Below are 16,608 nucleotides of genomic sequence, written 5' to 3'. Positions count from 1 at the left end.
GTCAAAATCAGACACGACATTTAAGCAAAATGATATGAATAGAGCAAAGGACTTAAAACAAATATAAAAAAGTGAAAGAATACAGTCTACGTGATAATGAGCATGACGCAAATGAATTAATTACTGCCTCTTCATACTTATGACATGCACAACCATCACTTGTATTCAGAAAAAAAATGTCATTCAAAGTATACAACCATCACTCTCTACAGCACCCAATAAAAATTCTTGCTGACAAATAAATCTTGATTTGTTACAAAAAGTTTCTCTTTCATGCTTAAACAAACTCCTTGTAAACCATACTCAAAAAGTATATTACCAGCTAGCTGTTCCAATGTACTCAGCCCAAACTTTCGAAATTTTGGTTTTGTTGTAATTCCTCACTCTGTGGAATCGTTCATGTGTTCTGGAAACAATTTGTAAAAATTTTGACCCCGCAAATAATTTGGCAAAAACAAAACAAACATAATTTAGATTCATGTACGGTAATAATAAATTGTTCAAAAAATGAATGGTTTTTTTCTTTCTCCTATAAAAATTTTGCTTTGCGGGCTTAGAACAATTTAACAGCTTGCCGGCAATATACATGTACTCACTAGCAGACACATACACATGCGTCCACACACACAAGTACAGCTCACACAAAGCCCAACCACAGGCACACACATACACACACACAGTCTGTGCGGGCCAGCCAGTCCCACTGCCAGATCCTGTCTCCTGACTCTGTCACTCACAGCACACAACACCAGAATCTTCCTTCGCTGTGTCAAGCAAAAGACTTGAGGGTTTCATGGACTCTGTGGAGAAAAACGTGATAATTTGTGGCATGAGGTGGAATCAGGCGCTCATCAATTTTGCGGCATGTATAACCTTAAAGCCAGTCCATTTGCCTTGCTTTTGATGAAAAAAATATCAATTTATCTTGAATACAATTCAAGATATTTGTGATTGAAGGAGGTGGAAGTTGCCTGGTTTAAGAGGTAAAATTAGCGAGAAAATGGCCGCCATATTTGAGTGATTTCCTAGCTTGAAAGTCTGTGGAAACGGAAAACTTACATCCTTTATGCCTATAATCATCAATTTCCAGTAAAATCCACACATAAATGTGTTTTTAAAGGGCATGAAAGGTGTGGAGCCAAAAAACAAAAATTCTATAACAATTAAAAAACCTGCAGAAAAATGCCAGTTTCTCGACTTTCATTATTTTTGACGAGCGCCTGATTTCACCACGCTGCCTCACATTTATTTCAGTAAAATGAAGCAAAATACTGAGAATGGAGACATTTTATTAAGTTTCTTCCCTGCTGGCAATTATTACCTATGAGAATCAAATTCACATCTTTTGTGAGAAAGGGATAGAGGTTGACGATATACACCACAGATGGTTGGGAATTTAAAACTTAAAAACACCGTCCCTAACAAAATCTCACATTGTCTAGCCACCATGCTTGTCTGTCAAATTATGCTTCTGTTTCAATAAGAGTTTTACAGCACTTGAAGCAGAATAAGGTCATATAAATGCCCAAGATTAGAGATGTTACAACAAGAGAGTAACAAAACTCAAAAAACGAAGGAGGAGGTGAGAACAGGACGATAGATGTTTGATAGAAAAGAAAGAGCAAACAACATTAACTGATTCCATCCATGATTTTTTCAGGCTCTGAACAGAGTTATTTTTCCCTGTTCAATTTTTTACCTGGGGTGCATTATTTAACTCTTTGTATCCTGGCCATACCCCCGTGCTCTTCCCCATCCTGGGGCTGCCGCATCATATATGAGTTGGAATTCATGGTGTATATTTCAAAGTGCTGTGTTTCTTATGTTCACTCTTTGGTTTTAAGGAAATTTGGCAGTTATGTTAGAAATTGAATGTAGTTTTTGTAAATGTGCATGGTTAGGAATTACACCAATTGCAGAATGTAGATTTGGAAGTGTATTTATTCCACCCTCCACCTTGACCCTGATTGCAGCGCACACAACGTCCCATTGGATTTGATAGATCTAGCCCTACCAATCGAAACAGCACAAATTCCAGTACTGACCCCTTCACCATGATCTGAATCGCTATTAAATGAGCTTAAGTCCTGTTTGTTATCATTCACAATGGAATTTACACCACTTGATTCAGAGTCACTTTCATCAAATTAGTAGGCCTACCGTTCCCCCTCACAACCCAGCGCCACTTCAAAAAGTACTTCGTCGGTCGTGAACGTGCGTTTTCAAGACATCTTTCAAGCTTCTACACCTATCAAAAATAAATATTCAGACAGGGCTAGCACGCCGCACTTGCGTATTCTGGTAATTGCAAGCAGAATTAGCTTCTTTGACGTGACCGTAACGCTGTTCTGAGTTTACTCGTAGCCCAGACTGGGCCTTGTTACGAGTATATTCGCAGCCCAGATAAAAAGAGTTAATGCATCACTGTGAAGCTCTACGTTACTCTAATATCTATTGTCATATACCAAACTGAAGGGAATAAATAGAAGAATATGATTATATCAATTACAATGACCTATATTCTGATTGTATTGTATTTTCCCTCATACAAAAAAGAATGAGAAAAAAAAATTGCGCAACACCTCTTCGAAAACTTCAACTTACCTCCATTTCTCACTTCTACAAGTCATAATCCATAGGAATCAACACAAACTGGTAGCTATATCACCCTAGCACACTTTTATGAAAGAATTTCCCAAATTTAGTTGAATATCTTTATACTAGGCAACATATTGTTTACCGTAACTTAGCTACAACAAAATAATTTTTGCAAGAATTTCGTGGAGTTTCGATCGATTTTGGCGCTCAGAGATTAAGGTCAGGCTTGTTTACAAGTTCTACTTCCTTTTGTCAACTTAAAATGTAGGAAGTATGTTAAAACACGCACATTCGTTTCGGATTTCGCTCGAATTTCGTCTAGCCGCTCATAGCGGTCGAATGGAGGCAGCGGAAAAACCCAGAGCCGCTGGACGGAATCAGTTAAAGCATCCACCAATCACCCATTGCCAAAAAAAAAAAGACCCCAATCTTGGATACACGAAACAGATCTATCATTGCTTTTGTAAGAATAACCAGCCTAAAATTTCGACTGCTCAGAGTAAAACTCTGCCATGCGTCACTTTTCAAAACGGCCCACCCATAAAGGGTGGAGTCTGCTAAGTAGTGGACGTGCATCTGTAGCTATGCCTCTGTCTCTTATCCTTCATGTTTTTGTTTTATTGTGACTCTAAGTGAGTTTTTATTGTATTCTACTTTTTTTTTCAGCCCATGCATTGCCTGGCTCCCTGCACGACTAATTTTCTCCAAAATTTTTGTTATGCATATAATATATACAAATATTATTATGTCTTACACACACTAGTACACACATACATCCATTAATTTTTTTAAAATGTTATATTTTCATGAATGTAACGCGCATTGAGCATTCTAAAAAAAATGGAAATACGCAGGATAAATGCTTCTTACTATTATTATTATTATCATCATTATCACATTAATACTATTATAATTATTACTATTATTACCTTTTCTCCACCTCAGCGGTGCTGGTCCCGATCAAGCTCTCCAGCATCTGCGGCACGCCCATGCTCTTCAAGGTCAGCATCCTCTGGTAGGATCCTGCGCGAGGGAAGGAGCCGTGGTCTGCATGACAACGACAGTGACAACATGTCCACTAGATAGAACCACTAGATAGAGCGTCCTCGCTGACGCAAACCAATCCATTAAGTCCAAATTTTGATAAATTTCTTCAATTTTTACACCCTCTTTACAAAGCACAGCTGATAAAAACCTGTAAATTCTTTGCCATATCAGCAGGCCGAAGGGCTAGAATTCAAATGGCCGCTGGATCGAAAAAGTAAAGTAAAGTAAGTATACCCTCTTTAAGCTCTATCACAGATGAATCTTTCAGCATCCCACACCAAAATGCAGCATGCTGCTATGGTCAAGGCTTACACTTTCCTTGCTTTTTCAAAATTCTTAATCGGAGCAACACAACAAAAACTAGTTGTTTTTTTCTCTGACGTGAAAAGTACCCACACAGACTTAAGTGGATTGTTTGCAGCACCGACGATGTGCTTAGGAGTAAGTGAGAAGCACACGCATACACACACATATACGCAAACACACTCAAATACTATTATTTTTTTAAAACCTAACAAGGAAAATGTCACGATGCAGTAGAGTCAGGCGGCCATCAAATTTTTGGACACGTGCAGTTATTGGAATCATTTGAAAGTTTGTTCATTTGCCTTGCTTTCAATGGAAGAACTACCTGTCCTTCAACTTCATTTTTTTGACGAGCGCCCGATTTCACCAGTGTCTCACAAATGGTTTTGTTTTTTTGAGGTCAAGAAAACATCACCAGAGAGTTTATATAAACATTTGATATAAAGAGAGCAAGTCCTTCTCATCCTGATTATTGTAAATAAAAAATCTCTCTAAGTTATAGTAGTTTCAGCTAAATTACTGCCACATGCAGAGCACAGACATGATGGATCTACTCATTTACCTTCAAACTCCTTTATCAAACAGTGAATCCCAGAAAAAGTAACCCATCAGTTTTGGGATTTTTTCTATTTGCAATAACCAAGTACATAATTAAACGATGTCACATTTTTTTTGCCCAAACTCTCAACAATGATAAAAAATTTTCTCAGGTATAAAAACTTTCAAATTTGACAGATTATTTGTGCTGCTTGTTTTCTGTCTGGTTTGTATTACTTGCCTTAGATTACAATTTGACTGGCATTTTGGTGCAGCAGTTTACAGAATGTCATCTCACATTCTCTTCTCTTTCTACTGAGGTATACGACACTTTCGTAGAAACATGTGTCAATGACCCTCTGCTCCATTCTGATCAATCAAAATTATATTCTGGAGACAAAGGGCTAAAAAACTAACACTATATCGAGCACCACAAAGAAGACAGAAGCCTACCAGTCCACAGAAGACAGAAGCCTACCAGTCCACAGAAGAAACAACCAGTACTGAAGACTTAACATTTTTTGATGATAAAAGTTTCATTACCCACTAAGCCATAACTTGGAACCCACTAGGAAAGAAAAAGAAAGGAAGACCTAAAAAAAACTTTGGGTAGGGACTTAACTCATTCGCTACGCCGAGCCGTGGGGGGCGGCGCGGCTAAAGTGCCGTCAGTACACTAAGCCGCCCCAAGCGGCTTGACAACCGATCTTCAATTTTAGCTTAGATTCTATTCCAATCCACATATCCATGTTAAAATAAAGGTCATAATAAAATGTTGATTTCCGGGTCAAGCATTTCCAATGAAAATCGGAAGTTTAGATTCAGTTTTGAAACGCTATTTCGTAGTTTATTCGACTTTGTTTTATCGCAATGCCAAAATTATAGCCCGGACACCGGTCTTAGTAATATTACACTACAAAATCTATCATTATTTTGCCCACTAAAGAAGTGTAGGGCTCTTTTTTATAATATTGATACCATTGGACTCATATTGCCAATGCACTGTTATTGAGAAATCAATATTTTTGAGTGCCAGATCTAGATCTAGGTCTAGATCTAAATTGTCAAAATATTTTTTTCTCCCCAAAATCACTACTTTTTGATGAAATTACACAAAAAGTGCCACTCAAGACATGTATAGGTTTATTCCAAAAGCAATTCTGAATAATTCCATATAAGATACGAGTGGGTTTTTTCTGTTTGTGATCGTTTTTCAAGATTATAAAAAAAATTTATTTTTTTTCAATATCGGATGTTATGATCCAAAAGTACAAATATTATGGAATGTATGTAAATAACTGCAAACTTTTCAATATTTAATTTTCCAGTTCTATATTCATTTCTGGTTATTTTGACGTATCATTTGACTAGGTGCAAACATATTTTTTGAGTTTCACCAAAGAACATTTATTTTTTATTTTCAAATTTTATACGCATCCAATCGAAACTGTGTTGCATAATCGCCTCTTACAGGAACCAAAGTTGAAAAATACATAAATAAACGTTACAGATGTATTCTACAAACCATATTGAAAATATTGGTATATAATACATTGATATTTATTTGAATTTGTGGCCCCAAAGACCTTTTAACTGCGCACTAGTCATCATCTCATTCGCCCTCCAGAAAAAAATTCGTCCACAAGCCGAAAAATAATACGTAGCGAATGAGTTAAATTCTGATCTACTGGAGTACAGGAGTTGGGATACAGACGAACAGAAGTGGATGGAAAGCTTTTGTTGGCGGCCTATGCTCCGGTACAGGGTGAAAAAGCTGCTGCTGATGATGATGATGCTGATAAAAAAGTTTTTTCATGTCCTTCACCTCTACATAATCTGGGACAATATTCAAAGCGAGCAAAAACACAATTCTGATAATACAATACCGGGAAACATGGCAAAGAAATAAACATATTTTTGACTGAGACTGTGTTTTTACGGTACTACTGACAGTTTCAATCAAGGTCACCTACCATCGTCTATGGTGTGGATGAGATTGCTGATGAACTGCAGGACAGGCAGCTGGAGATCCTCATTGTCTGACTTCTGTAAGTGGAGGAAATATCATTGGTCTCAGACACACTAGAGAGTGAGGGACAAGGAGGGGGAGGAAGAGAGAGAGAGGGGGAGAGAGAGAGAGAGAGAGAGAGAGAGAGAGAGAGAGAGAGAGAGAGAGAGACAGAGACAGAGAGACAGAGAGACAGAGAGACAAAGAGACAGAGATTGAGAGAAACCACTAGATGTTAAACCACAGTTGAACCTGCCATGACGGCCACCTGTACAATCGGCCCCTTTAAAATTCCCCCTTGCGTTTTTTCTTTATAATTTAACTGTGTAAAACGGTCACATTTCCAACGCAGCCGCGGCCACCTTATTTTATCAACCTACGGTCAAATTTACCTGCCTCAGGCCGTCAGGCGTGGTCACAGGCCCGATGCTTTGTCATATAAATTTTTAATGGGCCCCTAACGTTGTGGACAGGCCGTCATAATCCATTCACCTGTTGTTGTTGTTAGTCCCTCCAAAGAATGTTTACCCAAGTTGACCAATGGGTAGGCCTAACAACAAATTTTCAACTGCCGGTGACGGAAGCCTGATCCGTCATAACCTATAAGCCCCGCCCACAACTCTTGCACAAATTGTAATATGTGAGGTGACTGGTCACTGTTTTGTTTACTTAATCTGTAGCAAAGTAACAATGGATGTTAACGTGAACTTACTACAGAAGTGTCGCTCGTTCTCCGAGTGGTGGCGACCCAGTCTTTGTTTTACCATGGCACTCGGTCTTCGTCGTCATACATTCGTTTATTTTACCCTTGCAAAGAATCAGCAACAGAAAAAAGCTAACCAAAAAACAAACCAACAAAACAACAACAAAAAACCTAACACCCCTATACCCCCTTTTTCAAAAGAAAACAAAAACCCTTTTGAATTCGCCTAACGGCAGTCCCAAGCATGAATTCAGCCCGGATTGGACCTCAGAAGGGAATGGTTTGCTTTCTTCATTTTTAACAGTCCTGCCTTAGACGGCGACCTGTGTTATGCGGACACTTTTCTCCTTGACAATGGGTAGCCATTTACACAGGTTCGACTGTACTTATACAGTCAACTCTGCTTTAATAGCCACCTGAATAAGACATTACCCTGTACAAACGGCCATTTTCCATTTTCCCATTGTAATTTTTTTACACCACAATGACACAGTGAAAGACGTCCACCAAAAACAGACACGTTTCTCCTTGACAATAAATAGCTATCTTTGACAATTTCAACTGTGCTTCAAATCCAGTTTTAATGAATCATCAGCCAGCTCCCCACCCATCACCTCTGTTTGTTTGTTTCAGTAAAAAAAAGCAAATCAACACAATAATGGTCACTTAGTGCTGGGAAAAAGTAAGACAAACAGACAGAAAAACACAGAGGAAGATTAGAGAAGTAGAACCTACCCGTGGCACACACCACCCACCTTGCTCCACATCTTTACACTACAACAAAAGCACAAATAGTGCTGACAACGATAAGCCCACAGTACGTGTATGAGGCACAACAGAACACAGAACTTACCAAATGTTGTAAGACTGAGTTGATATCCTCCGTTTTGCTGATGATGTGAGCCTTACAAGATGGCCCGTCCACCATGTTACTCACAACACACAGAGCCTGGAGGAAAAATACCAAAACCGATAATATTAACTCATAATAATAATGATAATCATATTAGTAATAATGTATTTCATTTTCATTGAATATTTCCACAAAGAAAGTGCTCTGTGTGCTTCACCAAAAAAATACCCCCCCTGATGTAATGACACTTGATGGAGTGATGTCATTAGACGAAGTCATATAACAAGAAAGTAACAAACAACAAAAAAGGAGAAGAGATAAGGATGATATATGTCTGACAGGAAAGAAGGAGCAAACCACAGCACAGCATCCCCAAACCACCCACGATGTAATGTTATTTGATGGTGTAATATCATTAGATGATGTCATATAACAAGAAAGTAACTACCAAACAAAATAAGAAGGAGGAAACATAAGGACGATAGATGTTTGACAGGAAAGAAGGAGCAAACCACAACACAGCACCACCCACCAAGCACCCACGAGTGACCTACTTGTTCAATGACCTCCGGCGGCATGCTGGGATTCCGGATGTTGTTGAAGACGGCTTCGATCACGCTGCTGCCCAGTGATTTCACGGCGTGGTCGATCGACTGGCGAGGTTTGTGAAAAATTGTTACATGAGGAGTGAGGACAGCCTGCTTGAGACAAGCAGTGAGCAACTGATACAAATCGTACACGTCACAAGGTCACCGTCAAGTTTCTACATTTCACCTCCCTTTAGTTTTAGTAAGAGTTTTACGGCACTTGCAACGCAATAATGCGGCAATAAGGTCATAGAAGTGCCGAAGATTAGAGGTGTTACAAGAGAGTAACAAACACAAAATAGAAGGAGGGGAGAAAAGGACAACAGATGTTTGATAGGAAAGAAGGAGAAAACCACACCAGAGCACCCCCCAACCACCCTCTTTCATCTCCCTGTGATCTTTTCTTCCTATCAATCGTATCACACTTGAAGAAGCCTGATATCTGTCATAGTTGGTTGTCCAGCTTAGTTCTTCTGTTGGCCCGCATAGCTTCTCCTGTAGTGTTAATACCTCCATGCGATATTTTGGCATACCTTAATTAAATGTAACTGACTTTCTGCCCAGTTTTTGCTAGCCAACACGGAGCAGTTTGCCATTTTGTGGCCCTCTTCAAAATTAAAGATTGGCACGATACAAACATTTTCTGTCAGATTTTTCGAATCTTTCATTGGTCATTTTTCTAGTAAATTTCTATTCAAAGCTATTGCAATGCAGTTGTAAAATCTCATCAGAGTATGGCCTTACAAGTTGGACATACGGCATGTGGGAACTTCACGAACAGTTAAACAAAAAGCTCTGACTTATGAGATGGGAAATTAAGAAACTTTACAGTGACCAGAAAATTACAATTTCAAAGATAAATTATTACATCTAAATTAATTTTTTTTTTAGCATTAGTAAGTGTTTTACAGCACTTGCAACACAATAAGGTCATATAAGTGCCGAAGATTAGAGGTATTACAAGAGAGTAACGAACACAAAAAAGGAAGGGAGATAAAGACGATATACGTTTGATAGGAAAGAAGAAGCAGCATCTGTAGTATATATCTTTGTTCACATATATAGTAAGCATGCCTTCTGCTATTGTAAAGCATTTCAATCAAGCTTCTAACATTACACTAAAGGTAGACATTACGTGAAATGCTAACAGCACTGGGATACAAATAAATAGTACTCACTTAAGACACACATGTAAACAGTCCTGGGACAGGACAAAATTGTAAGCTGATCTAGGACACAATTATTAATGTGTTTGTTTGTTTGAGTAAAGAGAAGCACATTAACACTATAATGGTCATTTAATGGTGGGAAAAAGTACGACAGACAGACAGAAACAACAAAGGGGTAAGAAAAGAAGTAGGACCTACCAGTGGCGCCCTCCAACCAACCACGACACAAATATGAACTAGAACACAAATATAAACAGTTATATAGGACTGGAAACAAATGTAAACAGTCCTGGGACTAGAAACAAATGTAAACAGTATATGAACTAATGTAAACAGTCCTGGGACTAGACACAAATGTAAACAGTATATGAACTAATGTAAACAGTCCCGGGACTGGACACAAATGTAAACAGTATATGAATAAATGTAAACAGTATATGAACAAATGTAAACAGTTATAGGACACAAATGTAAACAGTCATATGACTAGACAACATACATGTAAACAGTATATGAACAAATGTAAACAGTCCTGGGGCACAAATGTAAACAGTCCTGGGACTGGACAACATAAATGTAAAAAGTATATGAACAAATGTAAAAAGTATAAGAACAAATGTAAACAGTATATGAACAAATGTAAACAGTCCTGGGACTGGACAACATAAATGTAAAAAGTATATGAACAAATGTAAAAAGTATAAGAACAAATGTAAACAGTATATGAACAAATGTAAACAGTCCTGGGACTGGACAACACAAATGTAAACAGTATATGAACAAATGTAAAAAGTATATGAACAAATGTAAACAGTCCTAGGGACAAACCCACATGTTTGGTAGTCAGCAGGTTGCGGACAATGCCCAGGGCCTTCTCCCGTATGGTGACCAGTTCGTCCTCCAGCCGCGGCACCAGGACGTCAGCGGTCAGACAGGAGATGAGGCTGACCCGCAGCTGCTCCCCGCTGCCATAGGCCAGCGACTGTAGATCACAAGCAAGCTGGGAAACTACTACTAGAAACCTCAATTCTGCGTCATTTGAGAGGCTCAGTGCTTGCCAACCTTTATCATCGTCAGCTTTCGCCGACTTCGTGAGGCTAAATTTTCGTACCGCCCACTTAAATGTTTTTTGCAAGCTGCGTATTAAATAATACCCCGACACCCTAGAACTGGAGAGTTCTATCCGCTCAGTACTTAGTTTTCAGAAATTTGATGCTAAAAAAAAAGTTGAGTTTCCCAACATGTCAAGCTTTTTATTAATGCAATTCTTTGAATATCTTTATAGCGACTCCAAATAATGTTATGATTTTGATAGAGCAGATAGAACATTAGTTTCTAACCTCATGGTCTTAGTAACTCAAAACGACTAAAAATGTTAGGTAAAACTTTGTAATTCTAAGGTAGTGACCTGTCCATAACCAGGTGATCCCCATTGCCCAACAAATTGTTCACAAGTGGGCAACTTCGCCTAGGTTGACAAGCACTGGAGTTGCATCTCTTTCGTTTTAGTACAATAAGAGTTTTACCGTAATTTATGGCACTTACAACACAATAAGGTCGTATAAGTGTCGAAGAATAGATGCGTTACAAGAGAGTAACAAATACAAAAAAAGAAGGAGAGATAAGGACGACAGATGTTTGATAGGAAAGAAAGAACAAATCACACCAGAGCACCCACCAACCACCCACTCTAGCAGCATGTCTAGTAATCTGTCATGACAGCCACGAGAACAGCACACTTTGGTGAACAATGAAATCAGGCACAAATGATAAAATTTTCTAAAACACTGTTTAAGTTGTGGCAGACACTACTTTGTCACCATCTGAACATAAGTGAGTAAACCTACAAATTTACTACTGATTGATGCAAAGTTGAAATAGAGAACAAAGCTACTAGGCTCTCAAATAAAATCATTCAGCAGAGGACAGACACTTGACATAAAAAAATGAGACACCTTCAACACATACATGGGCAGGCAGGTAAACATGGAGGTGGTCTTATGCTCTAATCAGGTTGCTGGTTTGTTTTTTTTGTTGGGGGGGGGGGGGGGGGGGGTTAAAACATAAGTGTTTTAAGGCCCACATCGACACAATTTAGATAATTTACTAGGTAGGCCTCTGACTCTGTCTGTCAGGGTCAACCCAGGCGGAGAGGGATACAACATCCCAGCAGAGAGACCGAGATACTGATAAAAATTCTCCCCACTCGGGATCCCAACTAGGGTTTCCTGCTTGTAACAGCAAAGTGCCTACCCACTACACTATAGACACTGGTGTAACAGTGTAATAGGAAGGAATAGCTTGTCTTTTTAAAGATTTTCCCGCCGAATGTGAGAACTGACCATGAGGCACCATGTGGCGTTGAAGCGCAGCGCAGCGTCTTGGGACTGGCTGAGTTCACTCAGGAGCTCCACAGCGTTGTACTCCAGCATGGCCTAGAGAAACAAAAATTAAGCACAAGGTAAAGAGGAAGGCCCAATCTACTAAACTTCAAAATGGACAAGAGAACTGCAGAAGCGGAGTACTGGTAACATTTCTGTGTCTCAGTCCCATACAGGGTTTGTTAATACAGGTCAAGACCTACTCTAACTCTAACATGACCACCTGCACAAGACAATCACCTGTTCCAATGACTACTTCTATGCGACCCCCCCCCCCTCCCCTTAAAAAAAAAATACTATAACGACAGTGTCCAAGACGTGACTACCAGTCTAAGAGGACCACTTTTCTCCTGAAAAAAGGGTAGTTGTCTCTATTTGATTTGACTGAGTAAATGTTTTATGGCACTATCGACTCAGTTTTGTTCATTTAAGTGCTAAAAAGTTTTATCGCCGCAAATCTAGCACCATGTTACAAGGACAGACAGACATTTATAGAATCTTTGTAACTATTTACATGCGTATTTACAACATCAATTTCAGTGAGTGTTTTATATATATATATAAAAATATATATATATATATATATGTATATATATGTATATATATATGGGCATCGTGGTGAAATCAAGCACTCATCAAAATACTGAAATCAAAGAAATCAGCATTTTTTTTGGACAGATGGGCTTTTTTTTTCAAATTCTCTTTTTTTGGCTCACAACCTTTAATGTCCATTTAAAAACACATTTTTTGTGTGGATTTTACTGAAAAACATTGCTTAAAGGTACAGAAAATGTAAATTTTCAGTATCCAGGGCCATTTTCTCACTAATTTTACCTCTGAAACCAGGCAACCCTGACCTACAATCACAAACATCTTGACTTCTATTCAAGACAGAAGGATATATTTTTTTTCTCACCAAAAGGAAGGTAAATGAACAGGCTTTAAGATGGTACCAATAACCACATATGCTCAGAAATTAACGAGCGCCTGATCCCACCACGTCGTGACACATAACTATATTTCACGAAGCAATCCAATCTCCCTCACCAAGCCCAAAATCTTTCACGTATCAACCACATCAAAAAGATCCTTGATGTCCCTGCATCCAAAGTATTTCGGATGCACACTGTCAAAATCGACCCATTTCGTTAGAATGTGCTGAACAGTAAAATATTATTATGTGTTGCACGCCACGCAAAAAGGAGCTTCCTCTCCCTTGAGAGTAGTTGTCTTGGACAGGTTCGACCGTGCATAGGCGGTCACATTTTAACGATATCTATACAAATTGATTGCAAATACCATCCAATGGCTACATTTCTCTCGACAAAAATGTCTCTGTACTATGTCTATAAATATAAAGGTCTTAAAAACTATTTACCAGGATGAGTCAATTGACAAACTGAGTGACACATATTCATTTCAAATGACACTGCCAAAACCCCAATCATTAAAATGCAAAGCAAGTTAAAATGTTGGATGATATTGGTAATGATAATCGGAAATCAAATATATCGATACCAGTAACAAACACCATGCTCTGATAGTGTCCAGCTTAGATATCTTTTTTTTGGGGGGGGGGGAGAACGCACAGTTCTGTGCTAGCTCGCCATCCCATTTGTCTCCAGTCACTGATAGCACAAAACTGCTTGTTTGTTGAAGGAAAGAGAAGCACATCGACACAATAATGGTCACTTAGTGCTGTCTGGGTAAAAGTAAGACAGACAAAAACAACAGCGGAAAAGAATAGAAGTAGCACCAAAAAAACTGCATCTAGAATAAATTAACATCTACTGATCGACTGAGTAGGTGTTTTACAGCAGTATCTTCAAGGTTTTGGTCAAATAAGTGAAAATAAACGCTTTATCATCACAAATCTAGCACTGTGTTAAAATTACGAACAGATATGTATAATAAATCTTTGTAAATGTGGTAAAAGTTTTATTTACGTGCATATTTACAATACAAATTTTAGGGTGTATATTTATATAACTATATATCATCAAACAACCCAATTTCTTTCACAAAACTTAAAATCGCATTTTGATCAATGATATCGAAAAAATTTTTGACGTCCCTGCATCTTAAGCATTTCATACGTATACGATCAAATAGACCCATTCTGTTCGAATGTGCTGAACATTAAATATGAGTTGCACGCAATGCAAAAAAGGAGCTTCCTCCCCTTCAAATCAACATCTATAGCAATACCACCCAGCATTATATCCAAATGCTAAACAACATTTCAGGTAATAAACTTGAATAAAACCAATAACTCTAAACATAACTCCCAGTAATAATGGTAAAGTGAAGTACCCGTTGAGGTAACAAGGAGAATATAATCAGTTGTTACATTTTAAAAGCACAAAAATGGTATCTTTTCACCATATCGTCTCCTCAAAACTATTATGTCGAAAGTGCGTCTTTACTTAAGTGCACTTTGGACAAAACAGTTCTGAGTCTGAGACGATGATATGACAAAATGTTTGGTGTTACAGAAAACTCAACGAAACAGCGAAGAAAAGGAAACTCTAAAAAAGGAAAAGATTTCTTTGTACAGAAAAAAATATAGCTGATTGTGGAAAATCAGTAGTTAGTTTTACAAAGTGCATCTAATAGAAGCAGTGCAGTGTTTCAGTTTAGTAAGGGGTTTTACGGCGCTTGCAACTGCATAAGGTCATATGAGCGCGCGCAGTGCAGTGTGCAAAAAACAATCTATGATGAACAGCGTTCGTGATCATGGTCTTTGTACTTCACAGGGCATGATGAATGTTGTACGTCGTAGAAGCAACTTAGCTCCTTTGCCAAATAAGAAAAAATGTCGAGCGGTGTACGCCATATAAGCCACAAAGGGGTTAAAAAAATATTTGTTTAAAAAAAAGAAAAAATGTAACCGCACATGATGTTTCAACACTCACAGTACTGTTGGTCACAGTAGTCGCCAGGCTGTAGTATGCGCTCATTCCCTAAAGTCGCCGACTCAACCAGGCAGACTAAACATAATTAAACAACTTACAGACACCCTACCACAATATGCCGAAGGTCCAGGAAGTTGTCTCACTAACAAGGCAATCCCCAATGTCCGGATCGGATGCGGGAACAACTTTACTTTACAGACCCAGTGCACTGAAGTAAATACCAAAGGAAGTCACTATATGATAGCTGAATGGTCGATAAACCCCCATGAATTTTAAAGCATGTTTCTTGGGCTGCCAAGGTTATTTTAAATCTTAAAAAATTCTATAACAGCTTCAGCGTTCTAAACTAGCGCAGTACTTGAGGGTCTTTCACTATATGAACCTTCAGTACTGTAAGTGTTCAGTCCCATCGACACAATTAGGATCATTTAAGAGGCAGACTGCTTCGACGCTTCCCTTCAGGGCCAGCCTAGGCTGAGGTTTAGTTTTTGTAGGAGTATTACAGAACTTGCAATATAATACGGTCATGTAAGTACCGAAGATTAGCGGTGTTACAAGAGTGTAACAAACACAAAAAAGTAGAAAAGAGAAGGACGATAGAGCACCTGCCAACCACCCACCTAGGCCGAGGGGAATGCATTGTTCCAGGACAAACACCGAGATGCTACACTAAATAACAATTCTCCCCACAAGTTTAGTTTAGTATGGGGTTTTGCGGCGCTCGCAACTGCATAAGGTCATAAGAGCGCGCGAAACAAGTTGGCTTTTTCTCCCCACAAGTGAATCAAACTCATTTCATCTGCATAAAACACTGAAGTGCTCTACCACTATACCATAGACACGAGTACAAACATTTTTGCTTGGATTCCATTAACTTTACTCGGAAAAAGGTAGCACTACTTTGCCATAAGCTGAAAAAATGCCTTTTTTTCCCCCCTTCACAGCAGTTTCGAGAAAAAGAGGCTTTTTTTGGCAGCTTAACAATTTAAAAATAGAGTGGTTCTAAAATTTGAATTTGAATTTCTTCAAAAACTAATAACAATTTCAAATTGATTTTTTCACATAAGTAAGGTGTGATAAGACTTTCGAATTAGAAAAATAATAAATTTGGGCACCAAAATTTAAAAAAAAAAGGCTTACAGCAGTACTGTAACGTCATTCGTGTGTTCATGTGCGGTTTAGTTAGTTAATTCATCAACACAAAAACAAAATAATTATTTTTACAAGTGCTCAAAAAAATAATTGAGACATGAGCATCGTCAACAACGTTAAGTCTATTGAGGAACCATGAAATTTCATACTATAGCGAATATTATTTTATCCCCAGCGTCCGGCTGGTGAGAAAAAAATCAGCAAAGCAAACATCAGGTGTGAGAAATATAAAAGCTGCAAAATCTAAATATAATCATACCAGCTCGAGCTCCTCTTACATTTCTCAATTAACAATTACCATACACCAGACAAATTTAGACTAAACAAAGTAGTTATGAGAGACAGGGGGGGG

The 16,608-nt window shown here is 38.4% G+C and overlaps 1 protein-coding gene across 11 annotated transcripts in view; it reads right to left on the bottom strand.

Moving 5' to 3' along the window:
• Positions 1–351: 351 nt before the first annotated feature.
• LOC101852366 (armadillo repeat-containing protein 8) overlaps positions 352–16,608 on the bottom strand; it is a 35,047-nt gene continuing 18,790 nt past the window's right edge. For 3 of the 11 annotated variants that reach the window (XM_035973106.1, XM_013089636.2, XM_013089637.2), the window contains exons 14-21: positions 16,406–16,438; positions 12,151–12,243; positions 10,641–10,808; positions 8,607–8,750; positions 8,053–8,148; positions 6,462–6,534; positions 3,528–3,645; positions 352–800 (exon numbers count right to left, since the gene is read on the bottom strand). In XM_035973106.1, coding sequence (XP_035828999.1) covers positions 770–800; positions 3,528–3,645; positions 6,462–6,534; positions 8,053–8,148; positions 8,607–8,750; positions 10,641–10,808; positions 12,151–12,243; positions 16,406–16,438 — 756 coding nt within the window. In that variant the 3' untranslated portion in view covers positions 352–769. The remainder of the gene's footprint in view (positions 801–3,527; positions 3,646–6,461; positions 6,535–8,052; positions 8,149–8,606; positions 8,751–10,640; positions 10,809–12,150; positions 12,244–16,405; positions 16,439–16,608) is intronic. The other 8 variants (XM_005111091.3, XM_005111092.3, XM_013089639.2 and 5 more) reach the window with 7 other exon arrangements.

The sequence above is a fragment of the Aplysia californica genome, unplaced genomic scaffold, assembly GCF_000002075.1.
Source record: "Aplysia californica isolate F4 #8 unplaced genomic scaffold, AplCal3.0 scaffold01003, whole genome shotgun sequence".
NCBI classification, from domain to species: Eukaryota; Metazoa; Mollusca; class Gastropoda; order Aplysiida; family Aplysiidae; genus Aplysia; species Aplysia californica.
The sequence above is the reverse complement of the archived record's forward strand: the minus strand, read 5'-3'. Positions and strand labels throughout refer to the sequence as shown.